At 45.1% G+C, this 25,703-nt stretch overlaps 1 protein-coding gene and 1 long non-coding RNA gene across 2 annotated transcripts in view; both read left to right on the forward strand.

Annotated features, from left to right (window-relative positions):
- Positions 1–4,577, forward strand: part of LOC146768311 (uncharacterized) — a 100,599-nt gene extending 96,022 nt beyond the window's left edge. The window contains exons 3-4 of the long non-coding RNA XR_014952777.1: positions 1,711–1,765; positions 2,088–4,577. This is a non-coding gene — a long non-coding RNA (uncharacterized LOC146768311). The remainder of the gene's footprint in view (positions 1–1,710; positions 1,766–2,087) is intronic.
- Positions 4,578–4,638: 61 nt separating this feature from the next.
- On the forward strand, positions 4,639–14,377 carry LOC146768312 (endogenous retrovirus group K member 6 Gag polyprotein-like). Its single transcript, XM_085561400.1, has 3 exons — positions 4,639–4,660; positions 4,711–7,588; positions 9,537–14,377. Exons 1-2 carry the CDS (start codon positions 4,639–4,641, stop codon positions 5,931–5,933), a joined length of 1,245 nt encoding a protein of 414 aa, XP_085417526.1. The 3' UTR covers positions 5,934–7,588; positions 9,537–14,377.
- Positions 14,378–25,703: the final 11,326 nt, after the last annotated feature.

Raw genomic sequence — 25,703 nt, forward strand, 5'->3', positions numbered from 1 at the left:
AGGAGAAGCAACTGAAGGGCTGAACTTCACAGTGGGAGAGAATTCTCTCCACAACAGCAACAATGCCACCTCCTCTTCCAGTCCTGAGAGCGACAGAGAGAGAAGAACTGAGACCAGCCTCTGACCCACCCAGACAAAATCTCACAGTATCTCTGCCCTTCTCAAGAGAAAACCCCCCCAGCCAAAATAGTGCAGCCATCTGCATCCCTTCCTCCCACCTTGCCATTTTTGTCTCTTAAGTATTGGTTCTTCCCATCTGTTAGGCAACAAATGGAAGAAAATTCCCTGAGAGAAAGAAAAGGGGAAAAAATACAGAAAAAACCCTAACATCCAGCAATATGAACCTTATGGCAGACATTAATGCACTTCTCTTCCTCCCTATAATTGCATAAAGATGATCATTAGAGGTGAGCCATCAGCACCCAGACTCTTTCACCAGGAGCAAAGTGACTGTGCTACATAGATGCTGACTACCTTTGGGAGGTTTGCTACTCTGAAAACTTTTTTTGCCAACTCTCGTGATTGCATTCCTTTAATGAAGAGTGAAGGACCATTGCTGACTTGTTAACAGCCATTGAGTCTCCTGTGTTTATCTGTCTTGCATTAGATTGTAGAGCCATAATAGAGATTTCATTCTGCACAGTTTCATCAAGCTGTTGTCACACCCTGAGTACAACCACTTCTCTCCATGGCTTTTGCAGCCTTGGCTTAGGGCCAAGTTTTGGTGCAATTGTCTGGTTTATCACCTGCCTGATGATGAAAGGACAAATTGTACAAATGTTCTGGGAGAAATTTGTGCTGGGGAACCATGTTGAAGCCCCAGCCTATGGCCCACCTAACACTTGTTACATGTTAGTTGTACATGCAACAATAGCCACAACATGATTGATAAAGCCAAAAAAAAGCTAGAGCAGCTGATTGATGATTGCTGATACAGACAGAAAAGCAAAGACTTGGCTACAGACAGGCCAAGATGAGTTCAAGTGTGTCCTGAGAGCCATGAGCCTGACAAAAGGCTTGTGGTCTTTTACTGCCAGTGTCATCGCCGTCCCTTGTGGGCTACCCAGCTACACTACTCTGCTTATCTTTCAACACATTCCCATTTATTGATCTTTACTATAGTCTATGTCTCTTCTGTTATCGATAAAACACATAGCAAACTGCTAGGAAGAAAAAAAAGGCTGTATTTGGGGACTACTAGAAGAGTGGTTACCTTTTCTTTCTACATGAAGACTAGAATTATAGTACATTTTGACCTTTAGAAATAATATTCCCTTGTTAGAAAATGAGGTACACTGTCATGTCTATCTTTAAATGACTAGGCAGACTTACATTTAGATTGGTCTCAACAAATCCTAGAGCTTATTTCATATATTTTATACATTTTCCAATGTATAAAATGTATGTCCAAATAACTTTGGGCATCTTTCCCTGAAGTTGATATAGTTCTTTTACCTTTTTTTCTCAGTATCAATATTGTTGACGAGTGATCTTTTCTCTACAGCTCAAGCTGTACCCTCTCATATCCTTTTTTTTTTTTCCAGGATTAAATCTAAAATATAGAAATCCCAGTTAAATACATCTTGTGGCTTCACGGGGATGATTCTCTTACTTCTGATTGATCATTTTCTTGAGGATGACTATCAAAGTAACAAGAATGGCAAAGGTACACTTTAAATTTGGCATGTTAATTCTCCTATTTTTTTACAGGTATTCTAAAACCTTTCAGGAGAACAACTAATGCCCTGACCTACTGAAATTTTAGGTAGGTGAGTAAACATCCTAGCTGATGCACAGCTAAAATTACTTTGGGAATACTTGTTATTACAGGTAGAGTTTTTGAAACATGGGTATGGATACACTCAGGTGGACTACACCATTGAGTCAGCCAGCCACTTGTACTTTTTTCAAGATCATTCACCATACCTGTTGTTATCTGATGTGAAAATCAGTTTGAACTATCGTTTACAATTTCTAGAAGTACTTGGATAAAAAGGTTCTGGGTTCTATTACATGCAATTCTGTATTATCTGTATGATCTGATGATAGTGCACTCTGAATGTGTATTCTTTCTTTTCTCTCTTCAGCAGTCATGCACATGAACATGTTTTCTGATGCATGTCTACCACAGGCTTCACTGCAAAAGACTACTTCATTCAGTTTTTCTTCAGTGGCAGTTCTGGGAAACATGATTCTATTGATGTTTTTCAAACAAGTTTATCTTACTCAAAATTTACCTGAGGATTCAATGAGGTACAGTGCTGTTTATTTCCCAAGTATTCCATCTATCTTGGTTATAACATTGGGCCTATATTGACTTCAACTGATCTCCAGTCTTGCGATCATTCATGGCTTCTCTTTTCCAAACAGCTGCATACTAGGATATTGTTCCTTATCCTATAATCATGCAGTTAATGGTTCCTCCTTGAATACAGTATTTTGCAATTCAAATAAATTTTATAAAGTTTTTCTCCTAAGAAATCTGAAAAAAAAAACCTTCTAGACTTGCATTTGTAGTCATATTCAGGGAAATATACCAAGTTATTTTGTGTTGCGCTTGCTGCCCAGTCTGACATGCTTGAATTTTCATGACTACTGAGTACATTTTAACAAGTTGTGTTCTCTTGGAAATGCCTATTCTTATCACAAGGTAACCATGAGGTTACCTTCTTTATATTTCTGAAGAATATATTCACCTGATAGTGTTGTGATTCCTTAAGTCTCCTTTTGCTTTGGCTGCAAAAAGCTGAGATTATATAGGTTTTATACATGCTTATGTTGCATACAGACAAAACACAGGAAAAGCCTGCAATCAGTTCAAAGTTGCTCATTTGCTTTCTTTTCAGTTTAAGATTGAGAATGACTAATATTAGGTGCAAGTGCGTTTTTGCCTCTTTTCTCTGAATACAACTGTGGGAGGGGGTGTGGAGAGTAGCCCCCCAATAATGCCATGGGAAGTAGTTTAAGTCCTTGCCCCCCAAATTGTCAGTCATGTGTTACCGCCCCTTTTTGCAATATCAATCATTATCTGTATTCCCCTTTTGTTCTGGAAAGTTCTTTGTTCTATGTAACCCCATTGGTTTTTCCCCAGCTGCCACTTCTTCCTCTTACACCCATTGGATGTTCCCCCGTCTACCTTCCTCCACCCACTCCCGAGCCCTTCCCCCATTGGACAGTTCATACCCTGACCCTCCTACCCTGGACCAGATATATGTTTCAGCCCGCCCCCTGCACAGGGCTCTTGAAGCAAGCTCCCTTTCTGTGAGGCTGTCTGCCTGTACCCCTTCGCTCAGTCCCTGACACTTAGCCCTCAGAGAATAAAGCTACTTCGGAGTCAACCCGCCTGCAGCTGGAGACCTCTTTATTCCACCATCTCTGCCCCGAGAAATCTCCATCCACTGGAGAACCACGCTGGGACCCAGAGACAACTGGCGCCCGAACAGGCTGACACCACTGGGGTGTCAGCCCTGAGCAACTCCTTTGAGAAGACAGGATCTGTGACCCGCTCCTCGAGGATTTAAAGCACCGCTCGGGTCCAGTATCACCGGCGACCACTCTTTGTTTAAGGAGATCGGCTGCCTGGTGACCTGCAGACACCCCGTCGCTTTGGAACAGCAGCTTCGGTCAACGCCTTCGAACCTACAGGACCTGCAGTGCTCCTGCCACCCCACTGAGGTTCTTTTCTTTTCAGCCGGCGTCTCTTTGGTGAGTTTCATGCCCTTCCTTTCTGGCACTGACCCGGCCACTTCTGTTTCATTTCTCTCCTTTGCTTCCTGGGGATTTCTTCTACTTTAGGAGAATGGGCAACCGCCTTTCTCCAATCAGGCGGGATTTTTATTCCCAAGTTAAAACCTCCCTTGTTCTGGGGAATGTTTCTTTTAACAAAACGGAATTGAAATCTTTTGTTAATTTTATTTTTGATCATCTCCCTGATACTAGCAGCGATGATTTCTGTTCTGTCACCTTTTGGGGAAGAGTTGGGAGATTGTTGTACGACCAGCAGGTCAAAGGGAATTTTAGGGTGGGACATTATTTTCCTTTATTTCATTCTATTTTTACATTATTTAAACAAAAAGGGGAGATTTTGGGTCTTGGTTCACCTAGCCCTCCTTCCACCCCCCCCCAATCCTCTTCCCACTTCCCTTAAGGGTGGATCGGGCAGCAGAACCTGCCAAACCCTGGCACAGGGTTGCCACCGTCTCCCTGCTGCTCCCCGTTCCACCCCGTCCCTCTCTTGTGCTGGGACTGGCTATCCCAGTTCAAGCCACTCCGACCCCCATGTCCCACATCCCAAATCTCCTGGTTTAAAACCCTGCTGTTCCATCCCTGAGTTATGCATGCACGTTACTCAAAATGGCGCTGGCCACATGGCCAAGCAGCCTCTTCTTAACTCACAAAATGGCTCCCTTCCCGCCATCCCTCTACCTGCTTCACCCCCCCCATCCGCCCCTCCTTCGTCGGGTGCCGCCCCCGCGTCGGGTCCCGCCCCTCCACCTGCGTTGATTGTGACAGCGTCGGGATCTGCCCCCTCACTCCCCAAGGCCACACCCCCGGTGGGAGGGATCAACCCTCAAGAAAACCACGCCCCGGTGGGTGGATCCAGCCACGCCTCCCCTTCTCCAGCCACTTCCGGTTCTCATGTTACCGGAACCGGAAGCAGGCCTGACCGGAAGCAGGCCATCTTGGCCTACTGGGCCTCTTGTCATCGAGGCCCCTCGGTCAGGGAGAAGATCTGGGCCCTGACCCGTCCTGCCTCATCCTCTTCCAAGGATGAGGACAGCGACAGCCCCCGGCCTACACCTCGGTCAGGAGGCGGATGGGCACAGATAAGGGAGAAGGCAATCGAGGAGGGGGACTTGGAGTTCGCTAAAGATCTTGGACCATTTGCGGCACCCGTGATAAAGGGTAGAGGGGACAGGGTGAAATGGGAACAGCTGCCTTACGCTGAAGTAAAAGAACTCCGTAAGGCAGCCAAGGACTATGGGAGAGAGTCACCATTCTTCAAAAATATAATTGATCTTACCTTTTCTGGTCACACCCTTGTGCAGCATGATTTGAGATACATAGCCAAATCTTTGTTCACTCCCACTGAACTTCTTTTATGGGAGATCCATTGGAAAAAGCTGCTCAAGCCTCTCCTACAAAAATATGATTTGAGGCACACACTAGGAGATGGCGAGGAGGGAGTGGAAGCACTGGTGGGAGAAGGCGACTTTAGCCAGCCGGAGGACCAAATACTGCTACCAACAAACCTCCTCGATGACATCCGTGAGGCCGGCCGGGTCACCCTGCTCAAAATACCAGATGGCAAAACCCCCCTCCAGAGCTTCTCCAGTATCATACAAGGACCAGAAGAGACTTTCATTAGATTTGTGGATCGCCTGAAAGAAGCTATCGACAGGCAAATTGATAATCCGGCAGCGAGGGAAGAGCTGTTAAGGAAGATGGCTTTTACAAACGCTACTGCTGAAACTAAAAAGGTATTGCTCACACTACCCCAAGACCCTGAGCCAACGATTGCCAAGATGGTGGAAGCCTGCACAAAGGCGACATCCACCGAAACAACAGTCGCCTTGGCCATGAGTAAGGGAATTGGGGAGGCCATGCTGAACTTAAACACTGTGCGATGTTTTGGGTGTGGCCAGATTGGACATATTCAAGTCAACTGTCCCTACTGGCCCCCCGAGCGCTTTCACGAACCTTATGCTTCCTCCCCAAGACCAGGTTACAGGAACCCCCAGCCGCAGCATCACCTGCCAGCGGGAAACGGGCCGTGGAGCGCGAGGAGGGGCTGCGCGAGGACAACAAGTTGCCCCTCTCAGCGCCCTGCCCTCCCTACCATCTGGGAGGATCAGTGGCCCAGCGGCCAATTCCAGAGGTTTGGCAGAGCCCCGAGGACGGACTCCGCCTCCTCCAAAGAGCAAGCAATATAGATATTGGCCGCCGCCGGGTCCTCATCAGCTCCATCACAGTCACCTTCCAAGACGAGGACCTGGTACGCATTCCCGCAGGGTTCTTGGAGCCCCCTTACTCCGGCCTTGAAACCACCATCTTGATCCTTGGCGACAGCAGGCACACCCCTCATGAACTGGAAATCCTCCCAGAAGTTGTGAGTTTTCCACCAGGGTCGGAAACCACTGTATCGGTAGTGTGCCACCATCCACCATATACCTTGGATAAGGGGTCCCCCCTCGTTCTAATGTACTTTTTGGACTCCATAGATTTGGACGAGGAAAACAAATACGTTTTCCTCACACATAACGTATCAAAGGACAGACCACTTATTGACACCACTTTTTCTCAGCAGGGAAAATCTATCCAGCTCAAACTCATAGCAGACACCGGAGCGGATGTGACCATCCTTCCCCGAGCAAAGTGGCCCCGCGACTGGGAGTTGATGCCCCCTTGCGGCACAATCTCTGGGGTGGGAGGAGCTGTCAACTCCCTCAAGAGTCGCCACCTGGTAAGCGTGGAGGGTCCCGAGGGGCAGATCGCCACAATTAGGCCATTTGTTGTTTCATCCAATATTATGTTATTGGGCAGGGACGTCTTGTCCCAGTGGGGTGCCCGTCTGGATATTCCTTGCCCTGCATGGGATTTTTAGTGTGGGCCACTGCGGAGCGCACCTCCCCACCACTGAATTGGAAGACAGATGATCCGGTGTGGGTGGACCAGTGGCCCTTTCCGGTGGAAAAATTGGTTGCGCTCAATAACCTAGTGGAGGAGCAGGTGCTCCAGGGACATTTAATACCCTCCACCAGTCCCTGGAACATGCCTGTCTTTGTGATTAAAAAACCCGGCAAAGACAAGTGGCGCCTGCTCCAAGACCTACGCAGGGTCAACGAAGTCATCGAGGACATGGGCCCACTCCAACCTGGCCTTCCCTCCCCTTCCATGCTTCCCCGAGATTGGCAGCTCGCAGTCATCGACATCAAGGACTGTTTTTTCAACATCCCACTTTTTCCCGGAGATGCTCCCAGGTTCGCTTTCTTGGTACCATCCATCAATCGGGCGTAACCTTATAAGAGGTATCAGTGGACCACTTTGCCCCAGGGAATGAAAAATTCTCCAGTGCTCTGCCAGATCTTTGTGGCACAGGTGTTGTCCCCTATTAGGAAGATTTTCCCCGAAGCAATAATTCTTCATTATATGGACGATGTTCTAATCTGTGCGAAAACTGAGACTTACCTAAAGACTACACTTAAAAAGACCATTGATGCCATTGAGGCCACAGGATTCGAGATTGCGAAGGACAAGATACAGCTGTCAGCCCCATGGAAGTATTTGGGATTCGTCATCACCGGGAGGACCATCGTACCCCAGTCATTAACCATCAACGACAAGCCACGGACATTGTGGGACCTGCAACAAATCTGTAGAACCATCACCTGGATCTGGCCTCTCCTGGGACTCACCACGGAGGAGCTGGCGCCACTCTTCAATCTCCTGCGAGGAGACGGTGACCTGGCTTCTCCACGCGAGCTGACACCTGTCGCAAAGGGAGCCCTGGAGAGCATCGCGGATGCCATCAGGTCCCGCCAGGCACATCGGGTCGATTGGTCCCTCCCTCTAGAGCTTGCCATCCTTGGTAAGTGTCCCAACTTCCATGGGCTGCTGCTTCAGTGGGATGCTGGGCTGAGGGACCCACTCCTTATTATCGAGTGGCTGTTCCTTCCGCACCAGCCAGCAAAAACGATCTCAACTACCGTAGAGTTAATGGCAAAGATAATCATCAAGGCTAGGCAACGCCTCCGGACCCTCGCAGGGTGTGACCCGGCGTGCATTTACGTGCCTTTAAATTTGGAGCAATTAGAGTCACTTTTGCAAACAAATGAAAATCTACAAGTTGCATTTGACAGCTATCTTGGTCATATTTTTATTCACTATCCAAAACACAAACTGTTTAAAGACACACTCTATTTGGCCCCAAAGTCTTTCAAAAGTAAAATGCCTATTAAAGGTGCTCTCACGGTGTTCACTGATGGGTCAGGAAAGTCCCACAAGTCGGTGATCACTTGGAAGAACCCGGATAGTCAGAAGTGGGAGTCTGACATCCAAATAGTTAAGGGCTCCCCCCAGATTGCTGAACTTGCAGCAGTCGTGAGAGCCTTCAAAAAATTTCAACAGCCATTTAACTTAGTCACGGATTCAGCATATGTAGCTGGGATAGCAGAAAGGGCAGAACACGCCCTACTCAAAGACATCTCAAAAAAGAAATTATTCCACTTGCTCTCGAATTTAATTTGGCTGATCTCCCACCGAGAGCAACTGTATCATGTAATGCACGTCAGAGCCCACACAGACCTGCCAGGCCCTGTTGCCGAGGGTAACCGGAGAGCGGACCAACTTGCCATGCCCCTTACCTTTACTGCACCAGCACTTTCCTCGAATCTACCTGACATTTTTGCCCAAGCGAGGCTCAGCCACGCGTTTTTCCATCAGAACGCACCGGCCCTCGCTCGCCAATTTAAAATATCACAAGCTCAGGCAAGATCAATTGTTGCCACATGCTCCAGCTGCCAGACATTTGCCCTACCATCTATGGCAACGGGGGTCAATCCCCGAGGACTGGGGGCTTTGGAGCTGTGGCAGACAAATGTCACCCACTACAGCCCTTTTGGCAGACTAAAATATATGCATGTATCTGTAGACACCTTTTCAGGTGCTGTTTTTGCTTCTCTCCATACGGGGGAGAAGACAAAAGACTCAATCAAACATCTCTATATGGCTTTCGCTACCCTGGGAGTCCTAAGAGCAATTAAAACAGATAATGGACCTGGGTTCACATCTGCCCGTTTTGAACAATTTCTACAACAGTGGGGAATTGCCCATACCACCGGCATTCCCCACAATCCCATGGGCCAAGCCATCATCGAGAGGACTCACAAGAATATAAAACAGCTGCTAGAACAGCAACAAGATTCAGCACTTGCCATGACCCCGATAGAAAGGGTCTGTAAAGCACTTTATGTGTTAAACTTTTTAAACTGCTCGGAAAAGGAACCAAATCCACCAGTCCTCCGACATTTTTATAATAACACGAGAGCCCAACTTAAAGAACGCCCGCCGGTATTCATAAAAGATCCGGAATCCAAGCAAGTGAGCGGCCCATACCCGCTCATCACTTGGGGGAGAGGGTATGCTTGTGTTTCCACAGGACAAGGCTCCAAGTGGATTCCGGCAAGATATGTAAAACCATTCTTAGAAAGCTCTACCGACATGGACTCCCAACCGAAGAACACCTCAACAGCACCTGCTCCAGTGCCGCCAGACACCGCGGCCGCCTGGAAGAGGAGGAAAAAAAAGACAGCAAAACAATACCAAAATATAGTCTCCAGAACACTCATCACCCGGTTCTATGCACCACCTTTGGCTGACAACCTCCCTAATACCCCATCTCCTTCCATCCCTTTTCCTCTTCCCTCTTACCTTACCCGTTGCTCCTACCCCAGTTAAATGTTATTTTAGTTAGAATTAAAGGGGGAGTTGGGGAAGAAGACCACATTTTTCCTAAATATTTTCTTTCTATACTTTAGTTATTTAAAGATGGCTGCCCAAGGAACACCAACCCAGATGAAACAACAGAAATCACTACACTCACCCCGCTGCGCCCAGCTGGCCGTCGTCGCCACACTTGTCATCACCCTGTGGCTGCAAACGGCAGACGGCTGGATTGTCCCACAGCTGAAGGAGAACGTTTGGGTCATGCTGGCAAAGTCCTTGCAGCAAGACAATCTCTGTCTGGCCATGGGCAATGTGGACAACCCATTGTCCACATGCCTGGTGGGGGTCCCCTTGGTTGCTGAGGATTGGCCAGTCTCAAACTCCAACCTGCTCCGAACCACAGGTAGGAGACCAAACCCCGTCGACACTTGGGACGAGTGGACGAAGATCTTACCTAGCAGCAAAGAGGAGCCCCAAGAATTGGACCTGTTGGGGTTTTCCTCCGCCATGTATTGTGTGAAGTTTTATTATAGACGGCCAAGTCAAAATTGGCATGGAATTGACTTGGCCAAAAATACATATAGAAAAAATGTAACACCTCTGAGTAAGAAATACAATTCACAAACATGGTGTAACTATACTAGTCAAGTTATCTCTATTTCCTCCACTCGCCCTAAGTCGTTGCCCCGGGGGATGTTCCTTATCTGTGGGGACCGAGTATGGTCAGGAATCCCGTCTCGGCTCCAGGGAGGTCCATGCAGCCTTGGCAAGCTCGCTACCCTCACTCCCAACAGAACTCAAATTTTGGATTGGAAAAGGGAAAGACAATTGGCTCGCTCTAAAAGATCTTATGACCAATTTGATCAAAATTGTGATTCAGAAATTTATAATTGGGGCAAGACAAAGAGGATTGCGGCTTCGATTTTTCTGCCATGGTATGCAGTCGCCAAAGCCCTCAGTGAGCTTTCTCACCTGGAGTGTTGGATTAGCAAGCATGCCAACACGTCGTCTGCTGCCCTCTCAGACCTGTTAGCAGACGAGCAAACCACCAGGCATGCTACCCTACAAAACAGGGCAGCAATTGATTTCCTGCTACTAGCCCATGGCCACAGTTGAGAGGACTTTGAAGGACTTTGTTGCTTCAACCTTACATCAAGAAGTACCTCCATACAAGTGAATATCCAGCGGATCCAAACTCAAATTCAAGACATCAAGACTGAGACTTTGGCTGTGGACCCAGTTAACAAACTGTTCACACAGTGGGGAGTCCCTGGATGGGCAGCCTCGATCATCAAAGGACTCCTATGGATTTTTGTCATCATCCTAATTATTTCTGCAGCCCTAGTTATATTTAAGAAGACTTTAGTTAAGGCTTTAGGGGAAGTTTATTTATTAAATAAAAATGGGGGAGATGTGGGAGGGGGTGTGGAGAGTAGCCCCCCAATAATGCCATGGGAAGTAGTTTAAGTCCTTGCCCCCCAAACTGTCAGTCATGTGTTACCGCCCCTTTTTGCAGTATCAATCATTATCTGTATTCCCCTTTTGTTCTGGAAAGTTCTTTGTTCTATGTAACCCCATTGGTTTTTCCCCAGCTGCCACTTCTTCCTCTTACTCCCATTGGATGTTCCCCCTGTCTACCTTCCTCCACCCACTCCCGAGCCCTTCCCCCATTGGACAGTTCATACCCTGACCCTCCTACCCTGGACCAGATATATGTTTCAGCCCGCCCCCTGCACGGGGCTCTTGAAGCAAGCTCCCTTTCTGTGAGGCTGTCTGCCTGTACCCCTTCGCTCAGTCCCTGACACTTAGCCCTCAGAGAATAAAGCTACTTCGGAGTCAACCCGCCTTCGGCTGGAGTCCTCTTTATTCCACCGTCTCTGCCCCGAGAAATCTCCATCCACTGGAGAACCACGCTGGGACCCAGAGACATACAACTTCTCAGTCTTGCTGAAATCCTATTGGTTTTGTTTTTCTAGACTTCTAGGTAGACATAAAAAACCTTTCAGCTTATGCACAGTACCAATTTTCAAACGTTTGATGTGTTACTTTTTTTTTTCCTTGTCCCAGTCATAAGACTGTAAAAAGTTCCAACAGAAATGAATGGAATGTAGATCTGCTAAATTGCAGTTGCCAATCAAGTCTTTGCTATACAAAAAAATTTTGACTGGTTATAACACAATTTCTTCCACAGCAATCCAGTATTAATGTTTAACAAGGATCCTCTTTTTTGTTTCAAGACTTAAATTCTTTTATATTAAGGTTCTTCTGTATATAGCTAGAGGCCTTGACATTTCATTTAAAAAAGGCTTCCTACTATACAATCTACTAAAATAACTAGTTATGTTTTAATTATAGGTTATTCAGTATCCTTTCCAAACCTAATTCTGTTTTCTGAACAGACTTTTGGGAAGGTACCACACACAAAAGCTTGATCTAATGCACATCAGTTAATTATGAGATCAATTATATTCTTAAAACAAATAATTCCAGTAAGACCATTGAAAGCATGATATTACCACCACCCAAACAAAGTCAGTGCATCTGTGTATGCTAATTCTCTTCTTAATCATGGTTACTGTACAGTTCTTTCAAAACTGTTGATTTAGTATTTCCTCTCTTTCGGCAGTGAACTATTTTTTCCTAAAAATATTAACAACTATCTACCCATACAGTTTAGATTACCCTATTGCTTTATTTATTGCTCAGCTTTATTCATATAAGGCATTGTCAAATCTTAATCTTGGAACTGACCAACTCTATTTCAAAGAGAATATTGAATTGTGGCTATTCTGTGCCTGATGAAAGCAATTTCTTCAAGAAAGTTGTGTAGCATTTCTCTTATTCCTTGAATAGAGTTTTATCCCTTCATAATATTTGGAAGACTTGTGAACATTTGACCTATGAAACTCTGAGAAAGGAGTCATTTGAACAAAACTGATAATTTTGTGTACTTCTAAGATTTCCTTTCAGAGCCAAAAAGTTGTCTCTCCTAGAGAAAAACAAAGGTGTCTCAAAGAGGAAGTTGTCAAAATCAGAAGTAGATTTCTATACCTTTATTTATAGATCACCTCCTTTATTTCAGTCAGTAGTAGGTCACAATAGCTGCTTCAACTAGCCATGAGATGGGGGTATAACTGCACGCACTTGATCAAAGTATGTCTAGAAGTAGGAATCTAGATATTACTCTCACATTTTATTGCTACTCTGCCTCATTTTGAGTGCTTGGTTTTGATCACATCTGTAGGATACACATGCTTTTTTACCTGGATAGCTGTGAAAACATTGGCACGCAATGTCAGAATCTTGGTTACTCTACTGTGTCAGCTGGTACCCTCTGCCATACTTGACTTCTGGAGAAAACAAGGACATGATGCCTCAATGAAACTGGGCAACTTTATGATTTTAATTGTTTATGGAAAGGGAGTCCAGTACTACAGCCCTGAAGACAGTTGAGCTAAATATTGAGTTAGTTGAGCCTGCCAAAGAAAACCATGTCCTTCACATGATCTGCAATTAGTTGTTCATGTGTGGGAGAATGAAGAACTTCAGCTTTTCTCAAAGACAACTCCCTTTGCAATTTATATATTTCCTTTTGCCATGGAACAATAGTTACTGCTGTTAGCAGAAGTTAAACAAAACACTGTTGTTCGTCTCCCAGATGTGAAGAAGTGGCTGTGGAGATATTATATTCACTAGTTGTCTTGTGTCTAGAACTATGGTGAAGTGCTTGGAATACTTTTGAGAGCATGTCCTGGTTTAGGGCAAATTTTGTGAGGAAACTTCTGGTCTTTTCTTGAAAGCAAATTCAAGCCGCCCTTCTCCCAGTCAGTTTGGGAGGCAAACCTCTTTTGAGAAAAGTAGAATAAAACTGTTTATTTTCCAAGCAAAGTACTCACAAACATGGAAAAATGAGTAATATTAAAAAATAAAACATATTCTGTTCTGAAGAGATGGCAAAATCAGAAAGTCCTTGTCATGGGCTGTAGCTTGGCTCACTCAGTCTCTTATCAGTCCCTCCTGTGCTGGAAAATCCCTGGTGGGCCACAGGTGTAAGCTCCCAGTGTTTTTCTGGATTTTCAGTCCAGAGCAGAACTGATCAGTTCCAAGAAGAAAAAGGTCACAGTTTGGGGAACTTTTCTGCCTTAGCTATCTTAAAAAAACTAACTAAAAGCAAAGGAGAGCTCTTTCCCACTGTTTGTGCTGCAGACAACATGCACCAAGAGAAAAGGAATTCTAGGGCAGTGAAAATGAAGCTTCTGCACACACAAAACTGCACGCAACCACTTCCCCCTCCCTTTGCTCTTGGATCTGGTTTTAAAGGTGCAGAACTTATTTCTGGGCTAAACAGACAAATGGGGATACAATTCAGCAGCATAGTCACCCCAGGACAGAGAGAAAAATATTAAATCAAAGATCTCCTATAGGAACAGCGATGACATGGTTTTAATCAGCCATTGAGGGACCAATGCACAATTTCTTAATTTTCAGGACTGAAATTGGATGCAGCCTTGTTGCAGAAGATAGATAAATATGATTATCCATAAATAATGCATCCAGGATGAGAACAGTTCTCCCAGCTAGCCGGACAACGCCCCTGCTATGGATGGGTCCTGGGGTCAAGTGGACTATTCCATCTCAGCCCCCAGAAGCTGTATGGTTCACCCCACACCTGTACCCTCTTCTAAAACATCAAGTGCCTGTAACCCCATTGGCCTGAGCCTTGTTCCAGCCCACCTTGAAGCTCCTTGAAAAGAGGGCTTTGAGGCGCCATGCTTCTCTTGGAACTCCCTCACCTCTCTTAGAACTTCCCCTCTCCTTGAGCATCCTTTTGTCTCTCCCCTCCCCCACCCTCTCAAGCCCTGCCACGTGCTGCATCTGGGAGCACAAGGCAGGACCTTCCTGCATCCCCAATAAACCTAATCCCCCAAGAGCAGCCTTGAGAGATCACTGTCTACATTCACCTAAACCGTCCTGGAGAGGCAGAAATTTTCTACACAGACTTTCCATAATTGTGTAGTGTTTTAATGTTCTGAGAATAAAGAGAAACTTCAGTTAACACCAGTCATGATTGAAGAAACAAAATTTTGAAAAAAAAATTTCTTGTATTGTTGAAATCCATGTACATGGTGCAGTGAAATTGGATGCAGCCTTTCCATAATTGTGCAGTGTTTTAATGTTCTGAGAATAAAGAGAAACTTCAGTTAACCCCAGTCATGTTTGAAGAAACAAAATTTGTTACAGTGAGCTCATGGGCACTCTATTTCCCCTTCCCCGGGACCCTGTGACTCTGATCAAATAACCCTAGACTCCTCCTTCCTGCCCCAGCGGGGTTGGTGGAGATCCAGGGAAGCCCACCCTGTCCAAAGTCTATATAGACCCCTGACATTTCCTGTTCGTTTTCTTTTGCACCGCTCTCCACATGGACATCACAGAATAAAGAGAGCTGAACCAACATATACTGGGGTAAGAGCCTCTTTTGGAAATCTTTGCCATCTCCTGATATTCCTCCCCTCACAGCCTCGGACCTCTGGGCTAGCCTGATACTCATGGGGCTGTGTGAGGGGCGGAACGTCAGTTGGCCCCCAACGTGTGCTGCCATAAGCCCACGAAGAAGCTGGAGGTTCTATTTCAGAGGATCTCGATAGCTTTTTGGGACAGTCAACTGCCCTATTACTCTTGCTGCCTTTAAAGGCTTTGAGTGACACGGAAAGGTCGGGGACCCTGCCTTCGGACCCCAGGTGGGCTGGCTGGAGAAGGATCCCAGACGAGTTCACAGATGAACCCCACAGTTCACAGGCTTGGTAAGTCCTCCGATCGCGACACCCCAGGGTTGCACCTGACTGGGAGGAGCTACCATAGTGACTGTGGGGATCTGCTTGCGGGAGTAAAGCCAGGAACCTTTCGCACGCCAGCGTGGAGCCGGCGGGCTGAGACCCGCGTTCCCAGGGGGTGCAGTGACGGGAGGGAGACAGCAGCTGTGGCACAGCAGCAGGGGAAACCCCCTGTCCCAGAGTTAGGGCAGGAGCCGCTCCGGCTGCGGCGGCACAAGCGCCCATTCCCCCCGCACTGCCCCCGTTTGGATCCTGTGATGGCGGGAATTCAAACAATTCGTACTGTGTTACGAAGTCTGGTGGAGAATAGACCAGCGATACGATTAAAATAATGGGTGCAAAAGTATCGGTGGAACAAAAGAGCACACTAAAATACCTTAGCAATATTTTAAACAATGTACCGTTCTCAAATAAGCTCCTCCTGCATTTCGTATGCTGGCTACTAGCAGAAACACCAAATTTTACTGTGCAAGAACTGAATTCGCTTTCTTTTTGGGACCAAATTGGACAGATATTAGCTTTAAAAGTCGAAAATGGTGAACATAAAGCTTCTCGCTTTATTCTGATATTTTTACAAGCCCGAAAAAAGATTTTAGAAGCAGAAAACAGCAAACAAACACAGAATCACAGTCCGAATAATCCCTTTTCCCCCACCTAACCACCCCCTCAGTACCCCAGCTCTAATATCCCTTCACCCACCCTGTATCCTCTTCTAACACCTGGTTCTTCTGAGAAATATAGTCTGGATTTCTCCAAAACAGGAATTCTCTCCACAGCACCCTGCAATGCCTCTGAAACACACACGGCTGTTATGAGTGAGCACAAGAGGCCATCTGATCCAATTAACAGAATTTATTTAATTCATTTAATAGAGTATATGAGAGCAAAGCAAAAAGCAGCGCTGCGGCGACAGAGGGGAGCAACCGCTCCGCCAAACTGCCACGCCTGTGATCCCCTAGTTCGCTCTTTTTATCTTCTTCCTTAGTTCACTCGTTTCTTCTGCGCAGTCGCATTCTGTTGCTAGGTGGTCGTTTTCTGCCTTCTGGTGGTCGTGGGATGAAGGCTGGTTGTCTTCCTCACAGGTGTCCTTTGATCTAGGGATTCTCACAGTCTCAAGTATACGTGTTATCTTAGAAATGCGTGTTATCAGTTAAGCAATGCAAAGCCTATTGCCTACTACCGCTGTAAAAGCTTAGGAATGCGTGTTATCAGCAAGTCACAGCCTGTTGCCTATTACCGCTGTAAAAAAAAAACAAACTTCCTTGAAACAAATTACTATCTGCAGCTGCATCGAACAAAAAGGTCACCCTTCTCTTACACGGCAGTATAACGGCGGCGACCATGTGCTCCGATCCACTCCCCCTCCCCGTCACAATCCTTTCCTGCCCCTACCCACCCGTCCCTCCCGCGTTTCCCCAGGAACAGGAACGGGGGCAGGGCCGGCCCCTGCACAGCTCCCAGCCCCGGCACTGAGGGCAGCAGGGTGGCGAGAGGTCAGTGCAGCCCAGCAGCTCACAGCCGGGGCGGGGCCAGAGTTTCCACAGTGGCACCAGCACCCCGAGAAAAGGGGTGGGAGTTGCCTCTCACCGGAACCCAGGAAGTGACGGGGGGGACAGAACCCTGCCCCTGCCGAGGACCCTATACCATCTACAGCACCGGTTGTTTATTTAGCAAGGAGAAACGGTACCAGAACATACCAACCACTACCATATAGAGACAAAACAGAGATCTGCAAAATACAGAGAGAATTTGGGAGGTCCAGTGAGATTTTTAAAGGGATGATAAGGGCAACGTTAAATTCAAATGAAATGGTATCCAAAGATATCACTGATTTATTTAAATGTTTACTAACACCTTCTGAATATGAGATATGGGAAAGTAAGTGGAAGTCAGCTTTGACAGTAATTTACAAGAAATACAACAGACACCCAGTGAGGCCATTGACAGTGATGGCAATCCTATTACAATGCATCACTTATGTGGTACAGGAGACATACAATGCCCAGAAAAACAAACCAGACTGTTATCTATGTTGGTTTTGAAAAAAATCTGTAATGCTGCAGAAAAGGCATTGTATCAGTTACCAATAACTGAGGCTAAGAGCAGCTATATTAACATTAAACAGCTTCCTTCTGAGAGTTTTTTACAGTTTGTAGATTGTTTGAGAACGCAAGTGGGAAGACAGGTGCAAGACACTAGAGTACAAACAGAGCTGATTAAAGAAATGGCTCAGAGGAATGCAAACGAGACCTGTCGCAGAATTATCCTCAGTCTTCCTCTCGACCCAGCACCTAGTCTCACTCAGAGAGACTGCTCCAGGAGAACAGAGCTACTCAATACCCCTGACAGCCATACAACATCTGCAGAACTACAGCCTGTTGCCACTGCTGCTCCAAGTCCAAGGAGGCAACCAATGTCATCACAAGAGCTGCAGCACATCATCTGCCTGCATTGCAAGAAACCAGGACACTTTGCCAGAAACTGTCCTCAAAACCAGAACCAGAGACAGATCAACAAACAAGAAAACTAGGTTCTCAGTGCGAACCCGCTACTAAAACAACTACGCGCCAAGATATAAATATAGCAGGACCCACACGGGAAAATGCCTCTCTCTTAACAAATAATGGGGAGGGTGGGACTCATGGTGGGGGGGGGAGAGATAAATAAAAATGTAAAATGTACAACTAACAAGGTTTGGCAGCCATTAGGGTGACCTCACCTAGTGACTGCCAAAGGATTTCATTTCAGATCCACTGATTGGAAAGTTATTATAGTGGACCTGCCAAACAGCTCACAAGACCGGCAGGCATACGATATGGAACTGGACAGTGAGTATTTTGTTATTGGGGACACAGCATACACACCTCCAGAGACTGAAATAGTTCCCATGACCACTAAGGGAAAAATATCCAGTCTTATGCTGTTGGCACAATGTGTACACCCTCCGTTTTATCTAGAAAAGGGGAAAATTCTGGTACAAGCCATCCCCATCCCAGTAGAAATAACAGTAGAAGGAAAATCACCAGAAGTCTACTGGGCAGAGGTAGTAGGAGAGGATAGACCCTTGATGGCATGCAACCTAGCACATGGGTCGGAGCACCTTCAGGTGGAAGGGGTTTTGGATACAGGTGCAGACATCACGGTAATACCTAAAACCATGTGGCCACCACACTGGGAACTGCAACCTGTGACAGGCAAACTTCAATGTATAGGAGGAACCACACTGGCAAAAATTTCAAAAAATGTTGTGCAAATTGAGGGACTTGATGGGAAATTGGCAAGTGTTTGCCCATTTGTGGCAGACTATAAGGCTCCTCTGTGGGGGAGCAACACCATGTCCCAGTGGGGAGTCCAGCTAACAATTCCTAAGACACCGCAGGATTTTTGGAAGTAGCCACTGTCGGGTGCCCTGCCCACAAGCTAAAGTGGTTGGATAACACCCCAAAGTGGGTAGCACAGTGGCCTTTGAGTAGTGAGAAACTTGAGGCGCTTGAGAAACTTGTGAAGGAGCAGTTAGCTCAAGGGCACCTGCAAGAGACAGCCAGCCTTTGGAATTTCCCAGTCTTTGTAGTAAAGAAGCCTGAGAAGGAAAAGTGGAGATTGCTCCACGATCTCAGAGAAATAAACAAAATTGTAGAGGACATGGGACCTCTCCAACCAGGCATGCCTAGTCCAGCTATTCTTCCCCAAGACTGGAAATTAGCTGTATTAGATATAAAGGACTGTTTCTTCCAAATTCCATTTCTCCCTGAAGATGCCCCAAGGTTTGCATTCTTGGTTCCTACCATCAATCGAGAAGCCCCAATGAAGTGCTATCACTGGAAAGTTTTGCCCCAAGGTCTAAAATCCAGTCCTTTCATATGCCAACAGTATGTAGCAGCACTACTGTCTCTGGTACATGAAGAGAGAAAGGATGCCATCATCCTTCACTACATGGACTCCCAATGACTCTATACTCCAATACACACTTAACCTAGTGGTTGAAGTTTTAACCGCTGTTGGATTTCAATTGCAGAAAAACAAAGTTCAAAGAATGCCACCTCGGAGATACCTGTGCCTGGAAATCTCTGCAAGGACCATTGTCCCTCAGAAATTAGAGATCAATTGCAGCCCCAGAACACTAGCAGACCTCCACTCGCTGTGTGGTCTTTAAATTGGGTAAGGCCTTGGCTAGGCCTCACAAATGAGGATCTAGAACCCCTCTTCAATTTATTGAAGGGAGAGGGAGCTGGCCTCCCCCAGGGAGCTGACCCCAGAGGCAAAGACAGCAATGGAAAAGGTACAAAGGCCTTGTCAGAAAGGCAGGTACACCGGTGTGACCCAAATGTGCCTTTCCAGTTCATTGTTCCAGGAAAGCTGCTACACCTGCATGGGTTGATTTTCCAGCGGATCGAGGGGCAGAAAGATCCACTCTTAATCATAGAATGGGTTTTCCTATCGCTCCAAAGATCCAAAACCATCACTAGGCCACAAGAGCTGATAGCAAAGGTGATTCAGAAGGCCAGGGTGAGGTTGTGTGAATTAGCAGGGTGTGACTTTGCATGTATTCACCTCCCAGTCAGGCTTTCTGAGGAGGGAAGGAACTCTCCTGAGAGATTGACCAAAGGGATGTTTGAGCATTTGCTCCAGAGCAATGCCAGTCTCCAGTTATCTCTGGACAACTACAGGGGACAAATACCAGTCCATGCCCCATCTCACAAGTTGTTCAATGAGGAATTCCACCTTATTCCTCAAGAGAAGAGGAGCCAGAGGGCACTCAAGGCTCTCACAGTGTTCACAGATGCCTCTGGGGCTTCTCAGAAGTCAGTGATGACTTGGAGAAATCCACAGACTCAGCACTGGGAAGCTGATGTTGAGCTTGTGGAAGGATCCCCCCAGGTGGCTGAACTGGCTGCAGTGGTGAGAGCTTTTGAGAAGTTTTCTGAGCCAAGCAACTTGGTGACAAACTCTGCCTATGTGGCAGGGGTAGTGTCCAGGGCGGAGCAGGCTGTGCTCAAAGAAATAGAAAATGAACATCTCTTCAGGTTGCTCTCAAAGCTGATTTATTTAATCTCACCAAGAGCATCCATTCTTTGTGATGCATGTAAGGTCACACACTGATTTGCCAGGTGAGATTGCAGAGGGGAATCGCAAAGCAGACTCCCTTGCTGCACCAGTCGAAAAAGCACGTCTCCCTGATGTCTTCCAACAAGCAAAGCTGAGTCACCAGCCCTACCATCAGAATGTGCCAGGTTTGATTCAACAGTTCCAGACAACAGGGAGTCAGGCTCTAGCCATTGTGACCAACTGTCCTAATTGCCAGCTCCAGGCCGTGCCATCGTTGGGCATGGGGGTAAACCCCAGAGGCCTTAGCAGCTGTGAGGCATGGCAGACAGACATCACACACATTCAGAGTTTTGATCGCCTTGAATGCGTTCATGTAAGTGTGGACACATTCTCAGGTGCAGTGTGTGCCTCTGCTCATATAGGACAAAGGGCTGCACATGTCAAACAACACCTAGTGCAAGCATTTTCAGTATTAGGGGTTCCAAAAATGATCAAAACAGATAATGGCCCAGTGTATATATCCAAGGAGTTTCTAGAATTTCTCCAACAGTGGGGACTGGAACATAAAACTGGCATTGCCCACTCCCCCACAGGTCAAGCTGTAGTCGAGCATGCACACCAGATGCTCAAACAGGTATTGAAAAAACAAAACAGCTCAGCTCCGTGGATGTCTCCATGAGGCAGGCTCTGTAAAGCATGTTTACCATCAATTTTCTGAACTGCTCATTTGAAAACATGAGTCCACCTGTTGTTCGTCACTTTAACAATGGCAAGCAGTTCAAATTGTCTCGGCATCCCCCCGTCTTGATTAGGGATCCAGAAACTTGGGAAACCAATGGTCCCTAGGAACTTGTAACCTGGGGTCGTGGCTGTGCATGTGTAGCTACTCCCTCAGGCCCTTGGTGGATTCCCCAGAAGTGGGTGAAACCTTTTGTCCCCAAGAATCCAGGTCAGACAAAAGGGGACAGGAAGCAAGTAGCTGATGCTTCAAAGAGAAGACGCCACTGGATGGAAGAAGAAGAATGTTCCCAAGCGTGAATTCCTTCAGGCAGGAACAGAAACTTTAATATGTTTAAAATGTTTGCTTTCCCCTTTTAGAGAAATCAATTTTGTTACTCCTTGTTATTTTGTTCCTTGTAACCTTGGCATTCGGGATCCTGCATCACTTGATTTTCAAGGCTATTAAGGATCTCACACCTTCTGCCTCAGAAGTCAACCACATAGGGCTGGCTAACCTGAGGAGGCCTGACTACGCCACCAACTGTAGGTGGTGGGAAACCCATACTCAGGGTTGAATCAAGTCCAGTGAATTCCTGTAACCTGTTTAACAAATAAGGGGGAGGTGTTACAGTGAGCTCATGGGCACTCTATTTCCCCTTCCCCGGGACCCTGTGACTCTCATCAAGATAACCCTGGACCCCTCCTTCCTGCCCCAACGGGTTTGGTGGAGAGCCAGAGAAGCCCACCCTGTCCAAAGTCTATATAGACCCCTGACATTTCCTGTTCGTCCTCTTTTGCCCCACTTTCCTCTTGGACACCACAGAATAAAGAGAGCTGAACCAACGTATATCAGGGTAAGAGCCTCTTTTGGAAATCTTTGCCATCTCCTGATATTCCTCCCCTCACAGCCTCAGACCTCTGGGCTAGCCTGATATTCAGGGGGCTGTGCGAAGGGGGGAACGTAAAAAATTTCGAAAAAAAAAATTTCTTGTATTGTTGAAGTCCATATACATGGTGCAGTGAAATTTAGCAAGTGTTAAGAGAATATTTCTTTATCTGTTTGACATGAGAATGACTTGCTTTGGATACAAGAGAGGCATTAATAGCAGCTACTTGAATTTGAGCAAATGGCAGCAAGTATACTTAAGGCTACATTCTGAATAGAAACACTGGAAATGGAGCCACACTTCATGACAAACCTATATGAATTGAACATAAAGAGGAAAATTCTACTGGCTTCTGATAGCTATATATTGAACTAGTCAGTCCAGGAATTAGAATAAGTGAGCAGTCTGTGTAGCTTCAAAACTTCTACACAACTGAAATTGGATCCATGGGTTTGTTGAGATTGAAGTGCAGGACCTGACACTTCACCTTATTGAACATCGTACCACTGGCCTTATCCCGTTGATCCAGCCTGTACAGATCCCTCTGTAGAGCCTTCCTACCTTCCAGCAGATTAACACTCTTTCCCAACTTAGTGTTCTTTGCAAACTCACCAAGGGTGCACTCGATCCCCTGGTACACTCCATCCAGATAATTCACAAAGATGTTAAACAGGACTAGAACCAATACTGAGCTTTGGGCAACACCACTGGTGACCAGCCACCAGCTGGATTCAACATTTTTCACCAGCACTCTTTGAGCCTGGCCATCCAGCCAGGTTTTTACTCAGCAGTGAGTTTCCTAAGCCAAGCCATGAGCAGACATCTTGTCCAAGAGAATGCTGTGGGAAATGGCTTCAGAATGATAAAGTCTGTGTAGCCAATATTCCAAGCCCTCCTCTCCTGAAGGATTTTCTTTTCTCACTTCTTTCTGTGTAATCATCTTTCCCCTTTCAACTTCTTATACTTCACAGTGCCTATTTTGTACATATCCCCTACATATAAGCAGACAGTGTTAGAAGGTCCTTCAGTTTAGAACATTGTGGCTGTACTTCCCCATAGCATTTATATTATCAAAACCAAGTGATTGTGTGTTCTTTTTTTTACTTCCTGACAATTCTCTTGCTTTTTGGAGAAAGAGACATGGAGATAAAAATTATATAGCACATGTTTGCAAAGAAAAAAAATATATTTAAAAAAAAAGAGTAAAAGAAAACTTTAAAAGAAAATTCAGTTGACTTATGGTGGTTGCAAATGTAATAGATAGCTTAGAGTATATGTAAGATGATGAAAAGTAGCTAAATAGAGTGTATGTCTGAAGATTCAGTTAGTCAGAATGAAGGTTTTGGAGCTTAGATACACAATGTTGTTATTGAAAACCAAGATTTGATAAAATCTGAAAAATAGGTTTATACAGCATGAATCAAAATATAAGTTAAAGCTATTCTGTATCTTTATATGTGAAAAGGATAATCTCATTTAATATTCTGAAATGCTTTGGATTTACTCCATTCAGTTGCTGTTTCAATACTAATTTTGCTATTCACCTTTCCTAAAGAATGGAGGTAAAAAAACCTGTAATAGTATTTTCAGATGTATGACTCTCGTATCATCTTTGGGAACTTCAGAATCTACAATTTTGTAAGTACATTGCATATACTGTCCTTGTGTGTATTCCTCTGGGGTTTTCTGAGAGGGGGGATGTGCTCGTTGAACTTCATGGCATTTCTTGTTTGCTATTTAAGAAATTTAGTATCGAAAATATTATCCCAGTTTTGTTAAGCATAGAAATACACATACCCATGATTTTTACCTGCAAAAGGAATTCATCCAAGTAAGTCAGGGAGGAAAATTTTAAAAATGCAAAAATGCAATAATAGTCTTATAGCTGTATTTATCTTTGTCTCTAAGAAGTAAATGTCAACATGTCAACATGGTTATTTTTAATAAAATTGTGAGCAAGGTATATCCAGCAATAGGTTGAAGGAGGTTATTCTCCCTCTTTCTTCAGAACTCATGAGACCACCTGGAGTATTGCATCCAGCTCTGGGGCTCTCAACATGAGGAAATGGACCTGTTTGAGAAAGTCCAGAGGAGGGACACTGATCAGATGTCTGGAGCATCTTTCCTATGAAGACAGGCTGAGTTGGGGTTGTTCTACATGGAGAAATGAGCCTTATGGTACATAAAGGGGTCTACAAGAGAGCTAGAGAGGGGATTTCAACAAGAGCATGTAGTGATATGGCAAGGGGGTGTGTCTTTAAACTGAAAGACTGAAAGGCTTAGATGAGATAGTGGGAGGAAATTATTCACTGTGAGGGTGGTGAAGCACTGGAACAGGTTTCCCAGAGATATTGGGCATGCTCCATCTGTGGAAATGTAGAAAGTTACTATGGATGGAGCTTTGAGCAACCTGATCAAGCTGACACCTTGTAAGGTCTCATCTAGACTAAGTTCTCAAAAAAGTAGAGTGACTGACTTTCTTATCTACTTTCTCCCTCATCTGAAGCTCCTAGCTGAAGAACACAGGAGCACTAGGCTATCAAGTTCTTGTTACAGAAGAGATATGTAAGAGGAACAGCCTATTTTCATCTGTAGGAAGTAAAAAAAGAATAGACAAATGGACATTGCAATTTAACTGGTGCTTCTGTTATGGCTCTTACTGCTGACTCTCTAACAAGGGGTCAGTGAGATATTTCTGGTTTTCCTTTATCCAGTTGCTGCATCTTGTTGCTGGCTGTTGCTGAACTGCAAAGATCAGAGTTAGGTGATATCTGTGCATTGTCAGTGTTGGTCCCATTAACAGAAGATCTCTGTTCTATTTCCTCCACCTCTTGTTTAATTGAAATTCCTAGATGTCTCTCTTTTATGTGAACCTTAGATGTCTTCACCACACTAGCCCTTTTATTTTTATTATTTTTGTGCTTTTGCATGATTTACGTATAAAATCTGTAACATTTTTGTACTTCAACAACCACAACCAGTTACAATAATAGAAAATAAATCTATACTTGGTGAATGCTGATTTAAGCATACTTAAAAAAAATTCATAAACCACTGGTATGCTGATTTGTTGTATCAGGCTGTTGACATATTCAATGCACACAGAAGAGGGAAGGTGAAAAGAATAAAGTATTTTTTCTTGAACTCAGCATGACAGACATATTTTTTCTGTTACTCTTTCAGTCAGCTACTGGCACAGTTAGTCACTGAAAACTTTGAGCCTGAATCCAAATAATAAAAGCATTGACTTTGAAAAGACCTAAGCATGCAAATAATTTTCATCTCATGAATACTACTATTGATTTTAATGAGACTGTAGAAGTTCATAAAGTCCTGTGGGAGCATGAGCTTTAGGATCCAAGCCCCAGGCTAGTGATGATCTCATTATTTTTGTGTTAGAGTTTCTATAAGACAACAAAGAACATACTTCACAATTCAGTTCACATTTATCAATACTTTCTTTTTACTATTTTTTCTTTCCATGTATAGAATTTTAGTTTTAGCACAGAACAAAAACTGGCAAAGGACCTAATTTTGCCTTTGGCTAAGAAATATAATGAAAATGAAAAAAGCTCTTAGTCATGTCAAAACAAATATGCACATGATGAATATGTCAGAATACATTAATTGTGTGCTACCTAGAGAACTGATAATAACATTACTAATGCTATGATCACAACTTGTGGAAGAAACAATGTGAATATCTTTTCAAGTACTAGGGATTTCTGAAGTGAAACAAAGCTGTCATATGCTATTTCCTAATAATTTAAGTATC

The sequence above is a fragment of the Lonchura striata genome, chromosome 2, assembly GCF_050655825.1.
Source record: "Lonchura striata isolate lonStrDom1 chromosome 2, ASM5065582v1, whole genome shotgun sequence".
Lineage (NCBI taxonomy): Eukaryota > Metazoa > Chordata > Aves > Passeriformes > Estrildidae > Lonchura > Lonchura striata.

Coding starts and splice junctions, on each gene's coding strand:
- LOC146768312 (XM_085561400.1), top strand. CDS start 4,639: ATGTTACCGGAACCGGAAGCAG. Junction 4,661..4,710: donor GTTACCGGAACCGGAAGCAG/GCCTGACCGGAA, acceptor CTTGTCATCGAG/GCCCCTCGGTCAGGGAGAAG.